This window comes from Solenopsis invicta, chromosome 7 (assembly GCF_016802725.1).
Source record: "Solenopsis invicta isolate M01_SB chromosome 7, UNIL_Sinv_3.0, whole genome shotgun sequence".
NCBI classification, from domain to species: Eukaryota; Metazoa; Arthropoda; class Insecta; order Hymenoptera; family Formicidae; genus Solenopsis; species Solenopsis invicta.
Genome location: NC_052670.1, coordinates 3,124,112 through 3,151,576, shown reverse-complemented (window position 1 = coordinate 3,151,576; position 27,465 = coordinate 3,124,112). Strand labels below are relative to the sequence as shown.

Sequence of the window (27,465 nt, the reverse complement as noted above, 5' to 3'; positions counted from 1 at the left end):
TTAGTTATAAGTTGTATAAAAACGATTGGTTGGTCAAAACAGCTACATGTCTAGTAATTATAACTACAAAATGCATTTGATCACTGTTTAACTAAATGTTTGGTCTGTCTCTCTCCTCCTCATATTTCTCTCAGTGTAGGAAATTATTCATCGGAGATTTAGTGTATAAAGTTGAGATATTAGTAGAAATGATTTATCACGAAGTATATAATAATCAAAATACCACATTGAATAATATATCTGATCCCTACATAAGGGGGGAGGGAGAGGGATAATTGTTTTTAATTGTTGTTTTCTCCATTTTAAGACAACGACGTCCTATTTCGTAAGAATCATAAACATTTATTATACATAACGCTCTTTCTTAATCTTTTTTTGAATTGCCATAATATTGATCCACGAATAATCGCATGCAGTATCGAAATGCATACTGTTCACGTTTCGTATTCATCGCGTATCACGATAAAACGTAACAGAATCGATCGACGCAAGTAAATCGAGTACTTCCATTGAATTAAATTTTAGATTATTCATAATCGTACGACAAAATATATCTAAATAAAAATTTCATGTAATTCTTTTACGTAATTCTATTTCTGATCTCTATATTACAAAATGTCTAGAGAAACGTTCGTTCGAGTCAAAACAATTTGAATCAAAGAAATTTGTGCATTACCACACGGTAAAGAAAAGTTTCTTTCTTTTGGAGAATTTTTTGGTTATTCCTTTTATTAGAATTAAAAAAATAGTTTAGTGGTGCAGCACAAATCCTTTTTTAAATGAAAGAAGTATACTTTTAAAATCACAGAGAACAACTGAATTACTTTTTACATTTCTGTCTGTATTTTCTCTGAATTAAATAATTATTTGTTTAAATTAATCAAATTGTCTACCTTCACAAAGGCGAATAACGTCATTTCTTGAAAACAAATAAATTTTTATTTTCCGCAAGGATGCTTTCTCTGGGTGTGGGTAATTGTTTTCAATTGTCGCTTTCTCCACTGTAAGACGATGTTATCGTTTCCCGTAAGAACCATAAACATTTACATATCACGCTCCTTCTTAATCCTCTTTGAACTGCAATAACATTGAAACGCGTTTGATGGTTCACGCTTATTGGATAGTTTAACCAACGATAATCGTATGTAGTCAAAACGCACACTATCCACGTTTCGTACTCGACGTACATCTCGATAAAACATAATTGAGCCAATCGGCGCAAATAAATCGAATATCTGCGTTTAATTAAATTTTGGATTATTCGCAATCGTGCGAAGGCAAAATACATCTAAATCTATCCAAATAATGACTTATTATATAAATTCTTTCACACGGTTCTATTTCTAATCCCTAAGCAAAGGTTTTCAATTGTTGCTTTCTCCACTTTAAGACGACGACGCTGTCGCTTAATTCTCCGTAAAAACCCTAAACATTTACATATCACGCTCCTTCTTAATCCTCTTTGAATTGCCATAACATTGAACCACGTTTGATAGTTCACGCTTGTTTGATAGTTGAGCCAAGGATAATCGTATGCCGGATCGAAATGCATACTATCCGCGTTTCGTACCCATCGCACATCGTCGATAAAACGTAACGGAGCTGATCGGTGCGCGAGTAAATCGAGTACTTCCAAGGGCGATCGAAGAGCGAGAGGGAGGGAGGCCGTAACCGGCGGGCGGCGAAACGGACGGGCGCGTGTCGCGGGGAACGAGCTATAAAACGACCCTAGTGCGCGTAAAAAAAAGAAAAAAAAAATAAGAAAGGAGAGGAAAAAAAAAGAGAAGAAACAGTGTATGGAGATCGCGAAAGCTCCTCGAGAGAGAGAAGATAAACGGCAGGGTATTTACCATTTCCGCGCCATCGCGCCGCGTATCGGACGCTCCAGGTGCGCGCCGCTCTCACATCCTCGTCGTCCTCGTCATCCTCGGCCGGCGCCCCGTCGTCGTCGTCGTCGAGACCCCCGTGGAAAACCGCGAGTAAAAGAGATACGCGGAAGTCGACCGCGCGCGCCGCTGATTTTGATCGCTGGCCGCCGTGCACCGCGCGAATACAACGTGAATTGTCTTATCGAAATGTCTCTCTCTCTCTCTCTCTTTCTCGATCTAGCTATCTATTTATACGTCTATCTCTTTCGCTCCCTCGCTCTTGGAGCTGCTCTCGTACAGCCGCTGGATGCGTCGGCACGTCAAAGACGCAGCACGAGATGCGCACACGCGTGAAGCGCGGAACCGACTGGCTCGGCTCGTTCGCCGAGATCTCCGGCCCCTGCGTCAGCGCCACCTGCCTCGCACGGATGCTGCCCCTGCAGCCGTTCGCCCGCGCAAAAATCCCCCGCGCTGCATTACCCCCTCCCCCTCACCGCGCACCTGCGCTGCGACAAAGAAGCGCTTCTCGGAAGCTGCACGAGCATCTTACCAAATACCTGGTACTTGATCGATTATCTGATCCACCTGAACATTGAAACGAGATTATCCGAATAGCGCAATTTCCAATCAATATCTAAATATCAGGATAACAGTCTAAATATACAGTCTAAATATACAACATCTGACGACGAAAAGTCAACGTTAACTTATTAAAAAGAAAAAAAAAATCGAAATGATTGAATGAAATCTAAATCATATTAAGCGAATGCAAATGCGTTATTTCTACAAAGATTCCTGCCGTAGATAGTAGGTAATACCTTGGCTCATTAGTGCACAGCTGCATTGCGTTTCTCGATATCGAAAGCTGAAATTCTCGCAATTCACAGGTCGATACGGCTCGTTTTGCAAGCGCTTATATAGAAGAGAAGCTTGCGGATTTCGCTGCGTCCGGTGCAGGCCTGTTGCAATAATCCAGGAGCAAAACCTCGCGAGAAAAATCCTCTTTCCCGTAAATCAAAATGCGAGAGATATCGCGCAGCGTGCGCGTTTATACTAAACTTGAATGGAGAACTGCGCGTTCTTCTCTCCATCGCTTTAGCGATACAGGATAGTAGATTCTATCACTAAATCTTGATTCTAACACGCGCCGTTTTTCTTCCATCTAATCAACATCCGAAACCGTCATCAGTCTTTCACCGTGTTTTGCACACTTTCGTTTTCCTTTGAGCTCCCATTTTACTAATTGAAGAGTCCGACTTCCCTTTCCGCGCCACGTTAGCCTTTGTTAGCGGACCCGCGCTTCTCTCTCGAATTTGCCATCACTGCAGAGTTGTTTATTTCGCTGCAGTAAATAAAAAAATGTAGCGCCGAAATAAATACGAGTTTATAGAGCGGTGTCTTGAAAATAAATTACCTCCTTCACATTGCTAAATTGTTGACTGCACAGTCGACAAACAAATATTTTCTTGTGACGAGCTTCTCTAAAATTTTACCAGCAATTTTGCCGGCTCCTTTTTGATCGATCATCATCTTTCATCAGCTTTCAAATAAATAGAGATAAATCGATTAGCGATAAGCAATTAATATAAGAAAATATGTAATGAAGAAAAAGAAATATTATTGAAGAAGATACATGAAGATATATGAAGATGTACAAGTGATAAACAAAATAATGTGAACACCTGGGAAATACATTACTTACTTTATTAGTAGGAGACTTGTTCATTACACTGAGAAAAATCCCTGGTAACGTTTGCTTGAATAGTGATCAACTGAGTTTTATAGTTATAATTACTAATTATATAGTTGTTTTGTAGCCAAATAATTATTTTCATACAACAAATTACAAAAAGTTTTGTTAAATGTAACTAAGTTTTTGGTACCAGTAACTATAAAATTCAATTGATTACTATTCAATCAAAACGTTAGTTGAACTTACCAAAGATTTCTCTCAGTGTATTTGTCTTTAATAAAATTTTCGTTTTGTTTGGAATATCGCCATATTATACTAATGCATAATGTTACACCATTTTTCTAGCAGAATACGTTTTAAGAAATATTGGAGAAAATCTATTTTTCACACTGCCCTTCAAAATCGCTCACAACGGCTCGACAATATTTAAGTCGAGTAATTATTTTGGCTGGAAAAAATGTTGGAATTTTGAAGAGTAGGAAGCAATTTTGAGTGGAGAAGAGTGGAGAAGTTCATCATTTATATAATTGAAAGATGTACTAAAAGAGTAGCACAATATTTTATTGATGATGATTATTTAAACATTGTATGACCTTATTCCAAACGAGATTAAAATCTGTATTAAAAACAAATGGCGGATTAATCTCTTATTAATGAATAAGTAGTGTTTCCTAGGTGTTCATATTTATTTTGTGCATCCACCGTATATAAAACCACAAACTGTATTTTCAATATCATTTTTCGTTATAAAAGTCAGATATGTAAATTATTATTATGCTACATAGAAATGTTACGATTATTAACGCTGATAAAATAATTATCATTTTTGGGATTACGAATGTAAATAATTTATTTCCTATTACTCCCTTGCATTATTGAATATTAATGTAGTAAAGTACGATTTTCTGAAATCTTTGTCGTTAGCGTATATCTTTTTTTCCTGATAGTTGAACATAAATGACGATGATTTTTTTTATGATGTGCAAATAAAATATCTATACATAAACAATTTATACAATAAACAAAATACGTGCAAGGAATCGCGAATAATATTCGAAATCCAGCAATTTACCTAACCGGCTGCATCCTACATACGATTCGCGATGCACATCTATTGTCCATGCGCATATCGTAATAATCATGTTCTGAGCCTTATGGCTGCATTAGTAACCGTGAATTATCATTCATACCGATGCCACTCGGTTACAATAGATCCGCATTACGTCCGCATGCGTTAATTTTCGAATTGCTCAAATAATTATGTCAAATTTTCCGTATGTGTGACGGAAGAAAATTTTTATGCGACTATGTTATTTTTCAGGCTGCATTTTTATAAAATTAACAGGACAATTCATAATTCGTATATACGTGTTTCGAATAAATTGTTTCTCCGATATTTCGCACCGGAAATACATGCATTCTATACATCTCTTTCGAAAAAAATTTATATATATTAATCTTAATTGTCCGCATCAAATCTAAATTTCGTTCAACAATTTGCGCATTCTCATTACGCTGTTTAATTAATTTAATTTCGAGGAATAAAGTGGAGCAAGTTAAGATAAAATAATAACCTTACACGGACTTCTTACAGTATCCTCTTGTTTAGATGCATAAGAAATTTATCAAAAGCTGAGAGATAAAGGCTATTATAACTTCGCGTAATAAAGTTAATTAAAAAGGATAATAAATTCCATAATGTTGCGAATCAACAGTTTGGATGTAGAAATTGCATAACATGCCAAATTTTAACGCTGTGTTAGACCTGCATGCCTGACTGCAGCTGTACTTGCATTTCTGTACTATATAAACAATGAAACTAGCCATTTCGAGCTTTGAATCACGAGAATATTAGTTCTCGATACCGAGAAATTCAAAGCAGCTACATACTAATGAATCGGATATTATATCGGTCATCCCATGAAACACAGATATAGTTAAGTAAGATAAATGTTGAATTCATGCCGTTTAATAATCAACGATTTAAATTTTAATTTGTAACGTACAAAGTATTTACAACCTCTGAATATTACTCTACTTACAGTTTATTAATATAATTCTTTCAATTTTATAAGACAATTAATTAATGTTATTCGTTCCGAAAGATTTTTTAAATTTCCTCATTAGTATCAAAATAATCTCTAATTTTTTCATATGAAAACTTTGACGATTATCCAGAGTATGTCAATCGTTATTTTGTACGGAATATAACATAACGTATTTATGCATTCGATGAAATTAAATTCTTTTGATATTTTGATATGCGGAATACGACGCGACAAGTTTAATTATGTCCTGTAACATTATGGTGAGGCAATATCGATACGCGCCGCCATATAATCATGTTAATTAATGCATACTAGAGTACACGGATTTACCGCAATTACCGCTTGTATCCGTTTTGCCATTAATCTTCGTGTCTCCATTTTCGTGTGCCATATACTCGTGGCGCGCACACATTTGGCGTTTAACAATCAACGAGTAATGGGTAGGTGTTCAATATTTTATGCGCCGCAAGAACACACGGTTGAACTTTACATGAACTTTACAGACAAATGGAAACTAACGACCAAGCTGACGCTTCTATTATTTCGTTATGTTTATGTTAATACAAGAGATTTGATGTATCTGTGGTATTCATAGTCGTTCTCATATTTAAGATCGTTTTCAGTACTATCTTGCGATATATTAAAATGATCACAGAGCATTTTAAGACATTACTTAAGGTTGTTTTAAAATTAGAGTTGATTATGAAGACTGGTCCAAAAAAACACACAATGAGATACGATCTTCCTTTGCATTTATTGGTCTAATGCTAAACTCTTTACATCCGAATTCGTGCCGGACTTATAAAATTATCTTCGATTATTCTATCCTTATTTTATTCTGTCGGGACGCATCGTTGACCTATTTAACGTAGTGACACATCGCGTAGGCAACTTTACAGGAAAAATGCAGGAGTGTACTGCACAAGTGATATAGATAAACGATAAACGACACATACAAAATCTTAATATAAATTGCTATTTTAATGTTTATAGTATTACGAACATATATAAATAAAATAGTATTTATATATATGTATATACTTTTTTTACACGACATCCAAGCGTACGCATGCTCTGCCGCATTTATTTAACTAATGTAATACAGTCATATGTCAAGTTCATGCAGTCTTTTAATAATATAGATCGCAACACATAAAATATCTAAAAACGAGAAGATGATTAAATGGACACGTTGTGTAGAAAATCGAGATACACTATACACTGTATAATTTAAAATTAATTGCCACGGTATTGTCGATCTGGTTACGAGATCGTTTAACTATTAATATTCTGTATATCTATATTATATATATACACACACACACATTTGGTAAATAAAATTAATCTTTTATTAAATTATAAAGTATTTCTTTCCTTCTCTCTCATATTCTGTCTCTCTCTTTTTCTTTCAACAAATCATAAAATTATGCAATCTAAACACTCTCTTAAATTATATATTACTTTACAACAAAATAGGCCAATTATCTTTTATTTAGTTGTTTTCTTAGTTAAAAAAAACATAGTTTTTGAAAAATATTAATAAAGATCAACAGACTATCATCGTCCTTTTTCTAATATATCATTTTATCATTATTTGTTCTAATAAACTTATTTATTTTATAACTTTCCGCGTTTGCTATCATACACTAGGTAACAAAATTACACAATATCAATCACATAAATGGAGATAACATAGAGCAGATACTTCGAACTTGAAAGTGTGCTCATCACTGTATTTTATCTCCAGATAAACACGTCATCGAAAATTGCACAATTAAGCACTTTTCGAATCGTACAGATATACTCCTTTCATACTATCACTCGCTGAACTAATTAAACCTGAAAAGTTAGTAGGAATAAACATGTGATTGTATACACATTTTCCATTTTTATGAAAATGAACTCAATGTGTAACGAAGTGTGCGTTTTTTCATTTTCATTAATCGAAATTGGTCGAAGGCAAAATGTACGCATAATAACATTCTAATCTTATCTATATTCATTTAATGAATGTATGCTTCATTTAAATGCATATTATATACACATTTATCAATATGTTAGGCTATATGATTTATACTATTAAAGAAAACGAAAAAAAACTCTTTAATAAAGCGCGTAAATAATATAAAAATAATTTCATAAAAAAAATTATTAAATTTTTTGAATATCACGCCCTATTTTTGCGTGATATATGATAGACGCATGATAGACGTCATCATACGTATTAAACATATACGTCACATTTCTGATATACTGTATACATTGTACATCAAAAGATACTCTTATCCAAACATTTGTAGGCACTTACAAAAAGCATATAATATACCTAGTTTTTAACTGCTATTATGCGACATGTTTTACAAAAAAAAGAATGACTATAATAGAAGATGTTTCCTTTTTTGTTTGTTTATCGCGATTAGAAATATTTTTGAAAAAAATAGCATACAATTTTTAAAATAAAACTATAGGATATGTAGGTAATATTTATATATCGATAACATTTTTATCGTAAAAAAATTGACGATAATTTGCTTACAAGTATAACTTGACTTTCCGAGTGCACACATTTTCTTCAATACCTGCTCAGTGTGCGTAGATCTGTTATACTCGACATTATTTTTCCTACCTTAAAATATTTAAAAAAAAATTTTTTTTAAATTTATTAAACATCCATAAACATTGTAGTCGAAGATTTCATGGTTATTATTTTGATAAACATTTATTTACTGAAATTTATTTTTAATGAACTTTGATGTGAGTAATGAAATTCTATCGTCCAGTATTACATTTTTTAGCAACAATAGGGGAGCGACAATTTTTATCAAAATCTTTTAAGAAAACGTTATTTTGATTAAAACAACATTTTTTACAAATAATTATCAAAATTGTTCATTATAGAAAAAAATCACATGTTGGTCTGACATGTCTATACAAAATTTTATAAATTCGGCGTTTAGCTATATTGATTTTTAATTTTTTTTTTAAGAGGGAAGCCAGGTAAACAGATTTGCTTGTTTTATAGTTACAGCTAGTTTTATAGTTATAGTACAAGAGTACATGTTGTATACTTTGCAGATACTGTAGACCTATGTGTGCATATAGAGAATTAAATTTATATAAATTATACAATTGTGTTTTCCATACAACTAATTTTTATCACGTTTCATTAGTAAATAAAGTTTGATTTTTGTTATAAAGTTTGATGTTTGTTCAATGAAGTATCACGTGACACTCAAATAAAATGTTTTAAAAACGTATCACCTTCTGAACTATTTTAAAGCATGTTCTCTGTCAAATTTATAATTACATAAATTTTAATATTCTTTTTTATACGTATGTATATTTTATATATATACAATGCATATTAAATAAAAATATATGTAGATCTAAAACATAGTACATACAAAAAAATAGATAATTCTACTTATCAGCTTTATATACAATGCTATATTAGATTGACGGTTTTTGCAAATCATTCAAGTATTCCCTTAAATATGTCATGAAATCTACTAGACCAGTGGACATAGATCTATCCACAACAGTTTGTGGTATCCAACCTTTCAGATTTGTATTTAGGATCCAAGTGAAACGACATTTGTTAGCTTCGGAAGGTAACTCCTCTGTTGCAAAACAGCTTATACCATTTTCACCCCTTAAAGAAAATATTAAAATAATGAACTTCCCCGTTCCCCTCTCTTTCCCTCTTTTTTTTCTTATATATTATCAAATATAATTTGTTTCGGAATCTCACCTTGTCATGTTTGGACGAACTTGAACTGTAGTAGGAATTGATATACCACTACTCATATAATAATTGCCACATTTGTTACGATGCCTAAAAATAACGAAATCTCGTGCCGTAATAATCCCACCACCAAAGGGCTTTGTTGCTTGATAAACAATATCTGTGTTTTCGTCAATAATCTATTAAAAATAAATTTTGTTATCAATATATACAAAATATTATGGTAGGAAAAAGAAAAGAATGAAAAAATTATAGTTTTACTAACCTGTAGTTTTATTGATTCTGACACATGCTTGTTCCACGAAGCTTGTTCCTCAATATTATCAAATAATAAATCTATCAGTACACTAGCAGGTGCGTCAATGATACCCTTAAATCGTTTATAATGTGAAAACATTTCTGCGTTACTATAGAATTCTGCATCTTTTAAATTTATCCTCAGTAAGTCTAGAACTCATCGGATTTGAACTTTACTTGCAAATATTTAAAACGTTATTGAAAGTATATATCGTTACAAATGTTTATTTTTGCGATTAAAGTTCAAATGATAGTAGTTAATTATAGCATCAGTCAGAATAATTTTGCGTCGATAAAACATGATGTATACTGAATCAAAATTCGATTGTTGTATGCCACTTTCAAAATCAAATCTGTGTACTAAATTACTCACTATATTCGTGTTTCTATGTTTTTTTTATTTTCGAAAATAAAAATGCCACTAAAAAGATGCTATTTTAAGAATATTGAAGTTATTCGGAAAAAGGCCAACGCGTTTTCTGAAAGCCATAGCGGTCAGACTTTTTGAATAGACAAAAGTAAAATTTTAAAAAAGTTTAACCATTTTATTGATTCAGTCCCGTTGGTTCTAGATGCATTGTATCTGTTTTAATTTACACCATATGCAGCTTACCGTGATTTTCATGACTTTTCCGCCTAATTTCCATTCTGATGGAAGCTGCATACACGACACTTCATCACCATCGTTTGTTATAGTTGTGTCTTTCCATTCTTCCGATGTTAACAAGTCATGACAATCTTGTAACATCTTAGATGTTTTTGTTTTATATTCATCAATCTAAAAAAAAACTCATAAAAATTTTTATATTTTTAATGTTTGCAGATGTGATACGTACATTCTTAATTAAATTATATTACATTTAAATAAAATTTTCTTCACAACTATACTTAACATCGTTTATTCTCAAATTTATGCAGAAGGTAAATTCATTTGATTTTGTAAAATTTATAATAATAACATGAATAGACAATAACTCACAAAAAATATCTTATTGATTGCTGAAAATTCTATCCATTTTTCTTTTAGGCACAAATTTATCTCAACAGGCTTAGGTAAATATTTTAAAGCATTACCCAAAAAAAAGGGACGTATAATCGTACGAATAAAATTAAAACTTAATAACATGATATACATAATAAAATAATATAAATCCTTTAACCAATTAAAATAATAAAATAATTTTAATAAATCACACGCCAATTAAATAAAATACGTTTATAGATTAAAATTTTATGTGACAAGAAATTTTATGTACACAAAAAAAAAACTATTAAACACGAGCTGTCCATCCACTTCACGCAAAGTTTTGTAATCGACTAAAGATATGTTTCTTTTAAGCATGCCCCTTTATTACTCCCACTACCTGTATTCCCCACCAATTTCTTAGGTATATTCTGTTAAAACTACTACTGTTTCTTTTAAAGAGATACTTTTTAAGAATTATTCATAGACAGATTAACTCAACATGGATTACATATTGACTGTAAATAATTTTATATAAATATTGCAAATATCACAAGGGTCATTGAGTCATTAAAATACTCGCCATGACGTTCGATAACGAATGTTAAACAATAGTTAAAGTTAAAGTTCAAAATATATCCTTTTTCTTCTAGTATTTCGAAATAATGATGATAATATAAGGAAAAATTTAGGCACGATGGATCGTAGTCTGCGGGCTACAAGCGGATCTTAAGGCGAGGACTGCCCTCTCGGTTTCTTTATTATTATTATTATTAAGGAAAAATTTCACTAACCTTATCAGGTGTAAGTTTCGCTAGGAACATAAATAATTCACTAAATTTTGAGAGCTTCTTCGAGTCTCCTTGCTTCCTGGGGATGTCCTCGTCATCAGAATGTGTTGGAGACTCCACAGGTGTAAAAAATGTACCTATGTGATCGACATTTGCCGCGTATTGCCGCGATTCAGTAACAATGTTTTGTAATAACGGAGTTCTTTCTGTATCTGGGAAACCTATAAATTTTGTAAGCTCGTTGATATTTTTTCATATTTTCAGATTAATTTATGATAGAAGCTTAAGATTAAATATTAAATATTTAATTGTAGCACTCTTTGTCTACTGTTGTATGCTATTGAACTAATATTTTTGTGAAATTCAGATTTATGTTGCATACTGTGCTCTTCGTATACAGTGCCATTCATTGACTAATAATTCAAAAACAAAAAAGAAAAAAATTAGAAAAAAGAAAACATTAGTAAAAAAAATTAAAGAAAGAAAAAACATCAAAGAAAGAGAGAAAGAGAGAGATCGCTTACTTCGAATCCAATCTCTTGCTTGAGTTTCTTGAGGTATCACGCGAAAATCAAAAAACCAAGCCTCTGCCCATGCTAATACAAAAGACGTCAAGATCAATAGAACTTGGAATACTGGTTGGTTAGCTGATGTCCACTGAAAACATGATACATTAAATTAATTTAATAAAAAAAATAAGTAATAAAGTTAATGTGCAAGTATTTTAAAAATACTTACGTCAAAAAGAAAAACTTTGGCAATTAAAAAGGCACATGTTGTGGCAGTTGATATCTATAAAATACAAGCTTAAAATTATTTTTATATCACACACACACACACTTCTTTTTTTTTTTTTTTTTTTTCAAATAACGCGATCAAAAAATATTTTACTTTCTGTTTTATTTGTTTTGTTGTGTTTCATTATAAGTAAATTTTTCTCTTTCATAAAAAGGTTCAATTGACAAATATACTCACAGCTACAATGATCCAATGATTGAGATACAACAGCGCGTAAAAGAGCAACAAGACCGTGAACCTGCAAATCGCTGCCATCTGAGAAGATGAAATCCGTAAAATCTCTGTTCCCAATGAATAATGAAAAATTACGACGAACTGAATGTAACTGTCGTCATTTTATTATTAAATTCTTTATTAATGAATAACGAAATATACTTACTACAATGTCAAACAAAGATGTCGTTATATGATAATGTATCACCTGATCTGTGAAAGCAGTGTTTAAACTTTCGCCTGCAATCTGTAAAATGTAATAAAATAATTATAAATTTAAATTTAAAAAATTTATATATATATACATATATATAATGTATATAGATCAACTGTATGATCATTTTAATTTCTTTAGACTTCTTATAAAGATGCAATGTAAATTTAGTATATCTACATCATCAATAAATAATACGCAAATAAAAATATGCAGCAAAAAAATAATCAATTCTTCACAAATGCATGTGCTCCCATCGCGGACGACAGAAGTAAGCGAACCAGTATTATCAAACTCATATTATCAAAATAAAAATCATATACAAGGTCAAGTTTTAGTTCATATTTATGAAACATTCAGATAATGTCTCGGACTCTAGCATACCATCGTGCAAATGAGCCACATGAGGAATGTAAGAAGTAGATCAAAAGTGACAAAGAGACAGAAGAAACGTCTAACGTTCGACATTCTGCCGTTATGTCTCGCCCCTGCAATCAAATCCTCGCTGAGAACAATATCCGGCGTTCTTGTTATGCTGTGTTGAGTAACCGAACTTCTCTGAGAATTGATCGAGCCACTTAGTATAGCTTCTGCGGCCATTCTAATTTGCCTCTCATCTTCCGCCATTTTTCTGATACACTCTCGATGTCGTCGTTGTAACGTCGACCTTTAATACAAGAAAATAGCACATATAGCAAACATATGCAAATGTAGTAGAACAAGTAGTAAAAATAGCACGACTAGTTGTTTTAATTTTCTACCTTCTTTATGTTTTATTACTTTTCTTTTCCAATTTATTTCTTCTAAAATCGGAATCTACTCAACTTCAAACATAGAAAATGCAATAAAAATATAACTAAAATAAATATATCTAATATATAAGTATTTATATTTTGTATTTTTGAAATTACAAATGTTACAAGAACAATTGTTGCTAATTGTAAGAATAGATTATTAACTGATGAAATAATATATTGCCAGATTGTAATATGTTATTTCATCATGTTGTGAAATATATATTAGCTGCTTTATATACACGTACAAGATAAATCCATTATTGTCTGTACGAATAAAAGTGACGATGATTAAAGTATTTCCTTGTATGATACTATTGCAATCATATAATACAATTTTATAGAATCATCTAATCTATTATTTCGATATTGAGAGCGGCAACGACCAGAGATCATGGGAGTTCTAATTTAAGAAACAAGTTTTTCTTCTTATCGTTATAGATTTGTTGCAACTATTCGCAATTTCTAAATCAATATACGATAACAAAAAAAAAACTGTAAAAATATGATAAGAATTTACGTAGTTACAAGTTACTCTGCAATTTGAACGTGCAGAAATATACAAACGTAACAAATAAACATAGTATTATATTTCTTGTAAGAAAAAATGTTTTTATTATGGAGTCTTAATCTTATTTTTATTATTTTTAAGCAAATCTGTTATTTTAACTATAAAAGAATATCGATAGAACTTTGGGGCACATATTCTGCAGATATATTTACTCATTATTTTTCTACTATTCACAAGAAAGTCTATAAAAATTTTTTTCTAAAACTTTATATTTACAAAAACATATCGCCATAAAATTTTCACACAATTCGATTAATTTTTGGGTGTTACAATTTATCAAAATATCGGAAATGCTTTGTATATGATTTAAATGTTTAACTACGTATACGACAACAAGACAATTAATGAATTATTATACTAATATGCTTGAATGATACGACAGCCAATAAAATGCAATGTTTCATCTTACAATGCATCTATACATGTATACATATAGTTGCACATATAATATGTACTCTTCTTTCTGCCTTCTCTAGGTTTTATTTTTTTTTATTTCTTCTAAAATTGGAATCTACTCAACTTCAAACATAGAAATTGCGATAACAATGTAACTAAAATGAATATGTCTAATAATTTATGTATTTTGTGTTTTTGAAAGAATAAATGTTATAAAAACAAATGTTGCAAATTGTAAAAATAAATTATTAACTGATGATACAATAAAATTTTGTTAAATTGTGTAATATGTCATCATCCAAGTAGTAAAATGTTAGTGAAAAAAAAAGGCAGAAAAAATTTCACAGGCTAATCCAAATATCTGATAACAGATAATCTCTGCAGATTAACGAAATGCATCGTTATCATTATGTACATTACTTTTTCTTTGTGACATTTAATATTAAAATGCAAATTAATATTTAAAAAATATTAGTTATAAATTTTGTATTAAGTCTAGTTCAAACAATCTACAATCTACTTACGAATCAAATCGAGAATGCTTTATAATTCAGAATCTAATTTTATTTATAATGTTATACATATAATTTAATACACACTGTACAACGAAATATGGAGACTGAGTGAATACAAATATATAAAATATATTTTGAATTATATACACAAGTTACAAAACTCTTGAAAATTACAAAATATACAACAAAATATAAAATTAAATAATAAGAATAAATAAATGAATTTTATCCTGTAATCTGATTCAAAATATAAATTGTTTTACAAATGGTCTGTAGATTTCATCTCGTTAAGATTAATTCATTAATCTTAATAGTTTAAATCCTTAGATTATTTTTGGAAACGTTATCTTTATTTATATTGCAATATTATTTTCAGATTGTACATTTTTCTGTATCTAAATCAATGAACAAAGAACTCAAAGGAAAATAACTCAAGTAAATGCATTTTTTTTTCCTCTTAAATCTCATATATATTTAAAAATCTTTTCATTCAGTCTTATAAAATTTCACACAAAAATTGTTTCTTACAAAAAAGGGAATACTACTATACGACAAGCAAAATACACGTAATATATCGCGCAAATATATAAATTTACTAAATTGTCTTGGCACAAATTCTCCGGCGGAGAAGATTTAGAATAAATACTCCAATTTGTGACTCGATCACGGAGGTTAATTTGATGTTCTAACCTCGAAATTATGAACGCGGTTGTTTTACCTCGTCGGCGTGACGCAGACGGTTGAGCTTGGAAAATTGTCGAAAGGGTGTACTTTGCGCGTTCTCGTCGTCAGCCGAAAAATATTTGCATCGCGAACAAAGGCACTGTCGCGCCCTGTCTCGAGCTCGACGGCCGAAGGCCGGAGACCGGAGCTACGTTTCAGCTTGAAATTTTTCTTTCTCTCGTTCCTTACCGTTTTGCGATTAGGAGCTCTCATAGATACGGTCAGATAGTCGAGTTGTATATCGACGAAACAATGTCACGCACGTGCATCGCCAAATATAAACAAAAGGAGCGCACAGTGACGTTTAGTGACACCTGAAGTTAGGCACAGTTAGGCATTTCGGAATCACGGATGAACCGTGTTGTCAAACGTATTCAACTTCAAGTGGCAAAGCCTACACTTATCTGTTTACTCCTCGTGACTGAACCTGCTGCACTTTTTATCGTTTCTCTTTCTCTTCTCAACATTCGGTCACGTAATCCGTTTCGTTTCAAGTGCAAAAAGCGGTGCAGGTGCGAAGCGAAAAGTATACCTGCGATCATGAATAAGAAATTAAAATAAAGAAGTAATCTGTAGAATTTTCATACAAATATTACAATTATTAGAAGAATAACATATTAAAAGTTGTATTGTTGAGAATCATATAGTCGAACATCGATTTTTAATCCAAAATTAATCATTTTTGTTATAAAAATATATGTATTAAATATATATTACAAAAATTACTAGAAAATTATAATTTTATTATAATAGGAGTAGAGAATATTGATATACGCATTTTACGAGATTTTTGAAAAATTGTCAAAGTTATTGGGAAAATACATTTTGATATGGAATAGCTAAAGTTGGAACACATTTTTTTCAAAGTCTTTATAAAATTATTAAAGGTACATTAATATATCATAAAAATATATTCTAATATATTACACAAAGATTTTTATCATAAAATATATTAAAGTTTATTCAATTGAGTAAACACAGAGATACATTGATATATATAAAAATTCTATAATCATTTGTATCTTTATAAGCTAAATATTCTAAATGTGTATAAAAAAGTAGTAATAATCTAATCTGTTTTGGTTTACAATATTTTAGTATTTATATACATATATATGCTAGCTTATAATATGTAATATATTTAATTCACTAAATCTTCTATATATACATATCGCTTTTACTACACACATGATAACTCCAAAAAACAAAGTTTTTCAGTTTGTATGTTTTGAATTTTAGTTCTTTACTCAATGTATTGAATTCTCATCAGAAATCTTTTTTTTTTGGCAAACTAAAAAAACGTTATGTTGTAGCAAATGAACGATATCAATAGATTTAGCCTTAAAATACATAGAATTATGATGCTTTAGAATTCACAAATTTTTTTCAATTAAGTAGCTTGCTTTTTTTTATTTCTAAAGTCCTGTTGGTGCTCAAATTTAACAAATTAGATATTTCAGTACTTCAATAGTTTCTGCAAATCTGTTTGAGTGTTACATATTATATTCTAAATATTTGTTTCTAAAAACTATTAAATTTTAATAAAAAAATGTGGGAATTATTTACACAATAATAAGCTTTCGTATTGATGTTACAAAAAGTTACAAAAAATGTTACTGAATATCCTAATTCGTCAAAAGCCATTAATTCAATCAAGAGTAATAGTTCGCAAAGAATCCTCGAGGAAGCTTTCTATTTCTGCGATAGTACCAAAGTTAAAGGGGACCGCTATTCCACCATCCAGAACCAAACCTGCATCTATGCATTGCGATTTCACAGTGACTTTTTTACAGAAACCTCGAGTGTGCATATCTTTCGGAACGGGTACTGCGTTGTTCATTATCATATCTCTTATGGAATAACACAATTTGGAATCCTCTGTAAACATAATTATATTCTTCAAGTAACATCATATCTTAATAGTATCTTGTTACCTAACACATGTACCGACCTGCATCAAATCGTAAGCTGCTATTGAATGACGAACAAATCATATCAATTTCCTCATTGGTAAATTTCCGTTTGGTATCTACCAGACTCAATATTTCTCGCACGATTTGGTGATTCACACTATGTATAGATTTGTACCAAGACGTTGACCCTGTCCCAGTGCTCACACACAAACCAGAACCCTTTATTTTCTGATACTTTTGCTCCTCATCGAACTTTATAAGTAAGGAACTCGTCCGTGCCGATAACGTTTCGCCCATGAAAACCTAGAGACAAAAACCAGGCCTGAGATATGCATGGAAAAGTAAGTTGAATTTCTAATACTTGTGTTTACATCGAGGAACATAAACAAACTCACTTCATTAAGCGCCAACCAAGGCAGTCGCCTTTCTTTTGGTAATTTGTTATGCTTGTTTTTGAACTCTTCATTTATATAAAATCTACAAGTTAAATAAATAAATAATGATTAAAGTTTGTACTGGAAAATATAAAAATGATAAATCTAAGTTTCAAAAATAAACTGTGGCTAGTAAAATTTGTAATCTTAAAAATATGTATGTGCTTAATAATTTAATTGTAACATTATTATATAACATGCCTATCGCCAACGATGCGTCCTTTCTCATGCATATGAAAAGGAGATTGCCATATTTCTTCTCCCTTCAAAGTGATTCGAATTCGTCTCCGCATGAGTATATTATAGTGTCCTGCTCTTAGCATTTCGAAAATTTCTGGTATGTTATTTGTATACTTTGCCGATAACAGGAGATAGCCTTCGGACTTCTCAGGATGCGAATTAATGCCCATTATAGGTTTTTTATCGTTAAATATTAAATTTGAGGCTAAAAGAAACGTTCCATCACCACCGATCGGCAGTACTAAGTCCGCCCATGTAAAAAGTGATTGATTTAAACACGTTCTGAAAAAATATGATACATTTTTACTTTGCAATAAACATTTAACGACTAATATTTCAATTTTAAAATAAAAAAATTGAAATAGTTTATTCAAGTTTATTGATATATGACTTTTTTAACTTTTTACAAGCTTAAGAAATTAAAGAATAGAAACTTCACTTTTTTTCTAATTATACTTTGGTTTACAAAGAGATTTTAGCTTACCTATCTATTATCCTATACTCCATATTCAACTTTCGCAATACCTGGACGATTTGATTTTCCACAGACTTGTTGGCTAAGTGACTAGCAATCATGGCATCATAATCCGAACCTCTTTCCAATAGCTTCAATTTCAGATCAGCTTCATTGAGCTCGGGTTCCCGCAATCTTTCAAAATGGTATCGAGACAACTTTGCCACGACAAGTACTTTCTCAGGTACAAAACTAGATTCATTTCGCAAGAAAAAGCGCAGATTTCTGTGTACATTAGCAGAAGGAGATTGTAAAAGCTGCAGCGTTTCTAAAAAGAAATCATGGATATTAGCTATTGCAATTAACTTTTTCTTAGATGAGATAATCAAATGTTATTTATCTCTAATCTCTCTCTCTCTCTCTCGCTCACATATACACACACACACACACACATGTATGCATATATGTATATAATGACTTTAAGAAACTTGAATGTATTTATAAGCTTGTATTTACAGTTTCTTTTTTCGAATGAGGAATAGAAAACATGATAAAATTAGGTCCAATTTTTGATCAAAATTTCGCGTGCATTAATTTATAATTAAATTATTAATTTATTTTTATTAAAATTTTAAATTAATAGTTTAATAAAATCAATTCGTATAATTATTTCTATTACTTTTCAAATAAGAACATAAGAAGATATTAATTAAAAGATGCATTTTTTCAAGGCTTAAGCATGTAACATAAAAATATGCATATATACATATGTGTATACGCAAGAAAAAAATATTCTCTTATAAAATACGATAAAGTGTTTTCTCGATTACCTTTGACCTGACATAAGTCATTCAAGGATATGAGATAGTTGCCTAATCGCACAATAAAAATCAATCGTGAGAATCAAGAGCTGTCATTGAAATGTCATAAGAATGTGCTCCGTTATACGACCTTGTCACAATAAATGACATTTAAGTATACGCGATAATAAGCAAGATCTTTCTTTATAAACGGTCGTTCTTATTCGAAAAGGTTATGTCATTATTGTGATATCATGAGTATGCAAAATCATCGTATTATGTGAAATAAAACTCATGATATCAAACTGTACTTTCTTGCACTTTTCACGCTTGAAACGGGATGGTGCGTTCAAGTTTGTTTACAATTAAGTTTCGCCATCGGCAAGAAGAGAACGTAGAAACCAGTAAAAAGAGAGACAAGAAATGCCTGTTTTTTAAGATGTATTCGACGGTACCAGATCTCCGTTCCTCTTCGATAACCGTGACGTTGGTTAATTCTTATCAGTCGTTCTCGCAAGGTACAACCGATTGCGACGAACGATGCGGAATACAACAAAATAAAAATTGTACGAGAAAACCGTACGGTGAACACTTGTTCGCCGCATGCGACCGAATTGTCATACTCACTTGCAGTTCTACAAAGGTAGTTGAAAACCGTCATCGCATGATGATCGTGACACGTTCACGTGGGTAATACCGAGCCGTCGCAAGTGACGAGTCGCTCCGCGGGACGATAGATCGACGGGCGCGTAACTAATCCCCTCTCACCGGCACGAGCCATGCGGCGATTGAGTGCCGTACCTCGTAACCTGTGTATACCTGGTACCCGTATGCACGTAACGCACGTAACTCACCCTCGCGAACGAAGCCGTGCGTCTATCCTTGTTGTCGTCACACTTGGCCACACTGTCGTCACACGCACTGCACGCAGTCGCACGCACAACAGCACGTTTTGCTCCGAAGTTAGCTTCGTTGCACCGATCGACATTGCGCATGCACTGTGGCGGAGAATTTGAAATTCTCACATGTCTCGAACAACAAAAGAAAATTATAGCGTACGGTAATGGTATCTATAATAGTATTCATTTATAATATATTATTGATATAATATAATAATATTGTTAACGTAATATCAATTATTAATAACATTAGTGCTTTCTGAATTTGCGTATTGATTGCAATTCATTATCAATCTAGTGTAAAAATGTAATAACAGAACGAAAGTTTAGCATTATTTTTGGAAAACATTAATTTCCCTTTAACGCAATTTTACTGATGAAGATTAATTGTAAGTGAGGTTGAAAAACTCATATTTAGAAAAATAAATTATTATTGTTAAAAATTAAACCATCTAGAATTGCTATATTACCGGCCGTTCTTTCTTTTATTTTTGCTTTGCAAGAAACAATGAGTATTATTACATAATATATTAATATATTAATGTTAAAAAACTTTTATAAAACGTTTACCAATATATTAAGGTGAAAAATACGCCTGAGGTTTGCAAGAGCAATCTGGTAAATTTCTTTTGTGGTAAAAGATCTTCAATCTATTCTTTATATACCTGATTTTTGGATGTCAGAGGGTCTCAACTGTTCATTGAGATTTTTATTATAGTTGCCAAAAGAAAAAGTCGCACTATATAGATACACGCTTCGCTTACACTTTATTAATTCATTTGCAATACATTAATTAAGTCTGTTTAAATAGCATCGAGGCTACCTAACGTATGCCTTCGTGTATACGATAGACAAACAATCACCTAACTTAAACATCTCTCTCTCTTTCTTTTCTCTCGTTCTCTCTCACTTTTATTCATACACATACACTCTTATTTACCTTTCTCTCTTTTTTCTTTCATTCTCGTACTCGCTCACTTGTTCTCTTCCCACACATTTCCTTCGTTTCTCTTTATCCGCTCCGTTAATCGATATCAATTATTATTACTCTATTACCATTGTCTCTCTCATTTTTATATACTATATATATATGTATGTATATATACATACACACACACACATACATATATACATATATATACTATATATATGTATCGTAAGATCGACGTTTAAAAACTAAAATTCGTATAAAAAGCGTCGTTTTTATTCGTACTAACAATGTAACTGTACTATTTAAATAATAATTAAATTTTAAAAAATTATTTGTTTCTGTTGTTGCGTGTCGGTTTTGTCGTCTGAATGTATGAGATGTCTAAATGTATCGGCTACTGTATGACGGTGCGAGGCGCGATGCTTCAAGCGGCACGGCCGGCAAAGAACAACCGGTAAGATCAATAAAATGCCCCACAATTTGCGCTTTACATTAGTGAATGTATGAACTAATTGCAGTCTCTTGTCGTCGCACATTGCAAAAGTTTTAACGCATGCAAAAGCTAACAGTTCCCCTTTTTTTTTACTGAAGAAGCTAAAATCACACGTGGCGTCAAGAACGAAATGGACAAACAGGAAAAAGAAAGAAGAGAATAAAATTGTTCGTCATAACTTTCGCAAATTAATACGCCGAGTACCCGAGTTACGACGAATTTGACCGCTGCACTTCAACTGTGGAGATAGTAATCGCTAATAATTAAATTGTTAAAACCATGAGATTAGTTTTTTTATCTTTATCATTTTAGCAAATTCTCACAAGTGTAATTAACGGTCTAAGTCTTGGCACTCGACGCATTGAGACGCTACGGAATTTTATAGTCACTGCGCAACTTCGTCAGCGATCTTACCGGATGTTCGTTCCTAAATTACGACGCTCCGTTTCAGTCGCACCCCGAACAATATTAATTACTTTTTACTTCGTAGTCGCTCCTCCGTCGGCATTTATACTCTAGTTAATACTTTTACACGCTACGAATGTTTTTTTTTCCTTTTTCTTTAAACCGTAATCATTTAGCATGTCACACTACGGCTGAACTCCCTCATCCCGGGTCTCTCTCGCTATTACCAACTATTTTGCTATTACGAGCAATAATGTACATCAATTACATACAAAACAAGATACAAGTGTTAATGTACTCTCGTTACATCGTCGACACCGTCTCGCGTAAGATGGTCGCATTCACAAAGGTACCACGTTTATTATTAATCGGAGAAACTCGCCATTATTTTAACAATCTATCGTTCGCAGCGCGATATATTATCCCTTCGCACTTTATTCTACGGCAAACACTGCGACGATACTTCGTTCGAAAGATTTTTCGACGATCGGCCGAGTGTCGTCCTTAGAAAACTCCGTGTTAGTGTAGGAGAGAACTGACACAAGTCTCTGCGTCGTCGAGCTCGATGCGGGGGTAAAATTGCAATATAATTCTTACATTATAATAATAATAATACTACGCACAGTAATTATACGAAAACTTAGCTTTTCAATAACAACAAAACCGCAATCGCGTTTATTACTCTCGCATAAAAATTCGAAAAAGGCGCGCGTTGTGCACGGCGTTCTTCTTACTGTATTCGAACAATCTTCATGCTGATTGTATTTTTAAACGTGCTAATTAATCTGACATACAATTTCTGGTGATGTCATTTCTGAATGTCTAATTTTTGTTGTGTATATGTTGCGCTGATTCGGAATTTTTATGACACTCGATGAACGAAAAATAAGAAGCTAGATGAACACTATCACTTTCGAGGGTAATGATCAATATTTCCTGCGTATGGAAAAATTAGTTAGCAATTTCTAAATAATAAATAAAATTTTTGGGTTAATGATCTTAACGCAATGCAAATCTCTCTAACGGCAGTGGAAGATTTTGGATTTACACACGCAACGTATACTAGTCGGAAAACGACGTTGTGTTGCATAAAATCAAGTAAACGGAGTATTCTAGAAAAATTTCACTTTTTTTTCTACGAGTAAAGTATTTAAACATATCGTTCATACATAGTGTACGTAAGATCCGACACTTAATTAATTAGTGGAGAATAATCGTTAACTAGGCGCGTTATAATCTGTCTAAATTTCTTTGCTTTTTAAAAAAAAAGTAATTGTAGTTATGATAGTTAGATCGTATACTTATTAATTTTAAATTTGCCAAATTCTAAATATCCGCAAATGTCACAGTAAAGACATATGTATATCCTTGTCTTAGAATACTGATGTGTGAAAATATGAATATTTTCTTTTTTTTTCTTTCTCTTTGTTTATATTATAAATAGTCTCGTTTTGCGTATATCGTCATGCGTCTTCCATATAACTCATAAGTAAATGAAACTGGAAACTAAATGCAAAGAACATAAGAAGCCAAAATGGTTCTGCGAAACGGTGCTAAGATCTTATCTTCAATTTGTAGCACGACAATCCGGATGATCGAAATAAACCTCTTTTCCTTCAATCTCCTCTTGGGCTGAAGAGAATAAAGTGGTTTTTTTTGTAATTTATGAGAAAAAGTTTATTTCGTTTATATTCGATTATTCAGACTATCATATTACAAATTCAAACATTAACTTCGTTCATCGTTTTGTCTATTCTACTTCTACGGCGAGTAATACCCTTATCGTGCTCATCCGTGGGCAAATGTACGTTTGAATGTATGTATGTTGTGACATGTGTACAATATATGTATATAGATTTTGTATGCATATACACTATATTCATATTCATATTTATATATTTGTATATACATATATAACTTCTTTCTTTTTCACATTTATTACTTTGCAAAATATTTCTTTCGCCGACGATGCGTCGGCATTAAGCCCGTATAATACAATCGCAAATTACATTTTTGTCGCTTAGGCAAATGTTCACTTGTTTATCGGTAAGTACAATGACCATTCACATTGCTCCGTCCCAATCGACAGGGAGCGAAACGATGCGCGCGTGCTTCTATCTGATTAATCACGTCGATGTCGAGAAGTGCTTGTCCGTGGACTAAGATCTCGACTTAAGTGCGAAGCTTGTCGCATCTTTATCAATATTCGTTAAACCGAAGCCGAATGTCCGATCGGCTATGAGAGCGTCTCGTTATAATACTTTACAATGAGTAAGTTTGACAAAAACTGCGTCATAGGTGCTAACAAGGAAATGAAGTACGAGACGTTCGTGTCACAGTATACCCGAGTACTAGAGCATCTTATGAAACGCGAGAAAAACGCACTCGCGTATATGATGAACAGCGAGAATGGATGATACGATAGGCGAGAATGTACCCGCGTTCGCAACAAATTACCATTAAAATGGAAAAACTTTGTCGGCCGCTAGAACGAGGCCGACTAATGCTCGGAAGTGAAGTGGTAGAGGGATGGATCAGTTCCTTTCGACGACTGTCGGTCTATCGCGGTCGGTGATCGCGACGCATATCCTAATAGTAGAAGTGAGCGAAGCTGTTGCAGGTGTTGCGCGAACGTACCGAACCTCAGCTATGTGTTTGTGGATGCGGAGGCGGTGCGCCGGTGATCTCGGTCCAGCGCATTTCGAAGAAACTGCGCATCCCGTGGCCGGCCTTGCCCACAGGACTGTCGTCCTCGTTGAATACCTCGCAGTTGATGAACATCTGCCTGACATCGGCGCAAAACTCATCGCGAGACTTGTACCTGCATCGAGAAGCACTCGTTGTGAAAAACTTCAGCCTTCCAAGCCGACCATGGTTGACGATCGGTCAATAGGTTTTTTTATTTTTTTTTATTTTGCGATCAGTCTGTGTGTATGTGTTAGATCTATTTAGGCCTGTCTTAAAGACCAAGAGATTTTGAGAGGAAAGGCAGCTAAAGATAGTACGTTCACTTAACTAATCGCTGGCGCGTATTGGACAACTTACGCGGAGTCCTGCAACTTCTTCTTAATCGTACTGAGATCCATGGGGGTTTTTATGATTTTCTTGTAGGTCGGGAACTGTTTGGTGTTCACCGGTAGGAGGAACGGCCAGGCCTCGTCCTGCTGCTCCAACTGTTCGAGGAGTATCTTACAAGGCGCCAGCTCTCGTTGTTGCTTCTTCGTGAGCGTCCGATTGTTACCCTCCTTCCGTGGTGAGGCGGTAGGAGTCGGCGGTTCCGACGAACTGACATCCTCTACGTGCGTGTTCGATGCCGTTGATGGCGTTGGACTGCGGCGCAAAACAACAGAGAAATTATTTGCACGATTAGCTTCCGTTCTGCAGGAGGTTTCCCGTCATAAAAGCCTCTGGACGAATGCGCAAGGACGAATTGCATAAGATTCGATCGTGTGTCCGGCTGAGACGGGTACGCTGCTCCCGATGAATTCTATTTGCGTTCTCTCTGACTCTCTGTCTCTCGTTCGCTCTTTATTACTTTTTCCGTTCTATTTTTCGCCCTCTTGCACCCTCTCGGTTTTTTCTGACTCGTCCTACATAACCTGAAGGCGGCTCTACTGTTACGACGAATATTTCTGAGAAAATACCTATCCCACAGTTGGCGATCGCAAGTACACTAGGCAACAACGATGTATCGTGAATGTACAGGGTGTCCCGGCGCAGAAACTTGAGACGAAACACTGAAGGAACGGAAACCACTCGGAAAAATTCTATCAGTGACAACCGCCTTCAAAGAATAAAAAATTGGATCTATAGCTTCTCATAGAACACCCTGCATAAAAGGAAAAGTTCCCTCGAGACGATAAAAATTCTCGGCGATATTGCGACACGGGCCGAGAGGATTAAGTAGGTAATCGCATGAGTACAGTGTATACAGATAGTTTTCGTATACAGTTAGATTCGTTTGAGATTACTTTATTCAATCGGGAATAATACTTGTCCGCCATATTTGCGGTTGCGATGAATATTATCAAATCATTCATTATAGCTGTTTTCTAATATACTTCGCATGAAACGTCATTAAGCCAGCAACTTGACAATGTTTGTTTGTTTTTAACGTAATCACCTAGCTGGTGGATGATCAGAACTTTCACTTTCTCTGGTGCCTCCCCCTTTGGTATGACTCCTTCGACTACTATTTCTCTTCTTTGGTTGTTTACTGTGGCAATTAGAGCAATACCATTTTCCTCGTGGCATCTGTAAGTAAAGCGTGTTACACGATAAAATATTTGCAACGCGTTTGATTTTATTAAATAACGAAATCTTCAAGTATCTACAAAGACATTTACTTACTTTTGGCATGACAGGATTATGGCAGTCAGTGTGATAAGCCCTAGGACAGAGTTCGCATAGGACCAGATTTTTACCTACTCTCTTTCCACACACTAAACAATTACGTTCACCTGTTGCTTTGTTCATACATTCGTGACAATACCTGAAAGTTAAGTAGGAAACGCTTGAAACTCTTTCCTTAAATCTAAAAGTGGAATAAGATAGGAATGCGATACGCAAAGAGCGTTACTCACCAGTCACCATCAGGAATGTTTTCCATTTTTGGACGGAAACAGTAAGTATGGTAGCCACGGTCACAGCCATCACAGAGCAGCAGTTTATCTTCGTTGTCTCCACTATGACAAAACTGGCAATTCTGCAATCAAAATGAATGAACTTCTCATTTAAAGGAGAACGGAAGAGTTAATCTTTCACGTGAAAATAGCATGAAGATTATAGCACTGTTTGTTAGTTGAGCATTTTGAACAATATTTAAAAGCAACAAGAAAGCTCTAAATAATTCGTGACAATCCAATTAATAAAGCGCGTAAATAATTCAAAATTGCACAAAAATTAAATCAAATTAAATCTATGTATAATAATATAATAAATCCAATATAATTTAGCATAGCAAATAAATCCACAAAATAATAAGTGGCAAGGATATTTTTGAGTTTTAGTTGTCATATATCATAAAATAAAATATGCTACTTATGCACTCATATTACAGTATAACTTAAATCCGTGCAATAATGTATGTAAGCCACAATAAATCAATCATAACAATCACAAGGATAGCAATGGAATTTTTGAACGCACTAAAATGTGAAAAAGCGAACTAGAGCTATGCAAACGCAAAAGTTAAAAAAACAAAGTATTAAACAATTAAAAAAAACTGAACAAATAGTAAGCGGCAGTTTTGCATGCAACCGTTACG

General features: G+C 33.1%; 4 protein-coding genes across 21 annotated transcripts in view; all 4 read right to left on the bottom strand.

Moving 5' to 3' along the window:
• Positions 1–2,254, bottom strand: part of LOC105199906 (diacylglycerol kinase 1) — a 107,236-nt gene extending 104,982 nt beyond the window's left edge. For both annotated transcript variants that reach the window (XM_011167220.3, XM_026130300.2), the window contains exon 1: positions 1,851–2,254. The gene's annotated coding sequence lies outside the window, so the exon portion shown is untranslated. The remainder of the gene's footprint in view (positions 1–1,850) is intronic.
• Positions 2,255–6,344: 4,090 nt separating this feature from the next.
• LOC105199905 (steroidogenic acute regulatory protein-like) lies at positions 6,345–16,030 on the bottom strand. 3 transcript variants are annotated; one of them, XM_011167218.3, is made up of 11 exons: positions 15,820–16,030; positions 13,016–13,298; positions 12,584–12,664; positions 12,382–12,459; positions 12,145–12,198; positions 11,931–12,063; positions 11,410–11,627; positions 10,265–10,429; positions 9,620–9,724; positions 9,361–9,533; positions 6,345–9,261 (listed from the first exon to the last, which is right to left on the bottom strand). In XM_011167218.3, exons 2-11 carry the CDS (start codon positions 13,256–13,258, stop codon positions 9,060–9,062), a joined length of 1,452 nt encoding a protein of 483 aa, XP_011165520.1. In that variant the 5' UTR covers positions 13,259–13,298; positions 15,820–16,030; the 3' UTR covers positions 6,345–9,059. The 3 variants fall into 3 exon arrangements, with proteins under 3 accessions (XP_011165520.1, XP_039307433.1, XP_011165521.1); XM_039451499.1 differs by lacking the exon at positions 15,820–16,030 and adding an exon at positions 15,598–15,810 and having other exon boundaries at positions 9,013–9,261; XM_011167219.3 differs by lacking the exon at positions 15,820–16,030 and adding an exon at positions 15,626–15,810 and having other exon boundaries at positions 9,013–9,261.
• A 584-nt stretch (positions 16,031–16,614) lies between these two features.
• Positions 16,615–20,412, bottom strand: LOC105199904 (NAD kinase 2, mitochondrial). Its single transcript, XM_011167217.3, has 6 exons — positions 20,099–20,412; positions 18,702–18,999; positions 18,179–18,499; positions 17,939–18,020; positions 17,582–17,846; positions 16,615–17,508 (listed from the first exon to the last, which is right to left on the bottom strand). The coding sequence occupies exons 1-6, from the start codon at positions 20,130–20,132 to the stop codon at positions 17,279–17,281; spliced, it is 1,230 nt and encodes a 409-aa protein (XP_011165519.1). The 5' UTR covers positions 20,133–20,412; the 3' UTR covers positions 16,615–17,278.
• A 700-nt stretch (positions 20,413–21,112) lies between these two features.
• Positions 21,113–27,465, bottom strand: part of LOC105199959 (bromodomain adjacent to zinc finger domain protein 2B) — a 163,979-nt gene continuing 157,626 nt past the window's right edge. For all 15 annotated transcript variants that reach the window (XM_026130288.2, XM_026130296.2, XM_026130290.2 and 12 more), the window contains 5 exons: positions 26,783–26,904; positions 26,550–26,691; positions 26,323–26,453; positions 25,245–25,529; positions 21,113–25,020 (listed from right to left, as the gene is read on the bottom strand). In XM_026130288.2, the coding sequence (XP_025986073.1) occupies positions 24,843–25,020; positions 25,245–25,529; positions 26,323–26,453; positions 26,550–26,691; positions 26,783–26,904 (858 nt within the window). In that variant the 3' untranslated portion in view covers positions 21,113–24,842. The remainder of the gene's footprint in view (positions 25,021–25,244; positions 25,530–26,322; positions 26,454–26,549; positions 26,692–26,782; positions 26,905–27,465) is intronic.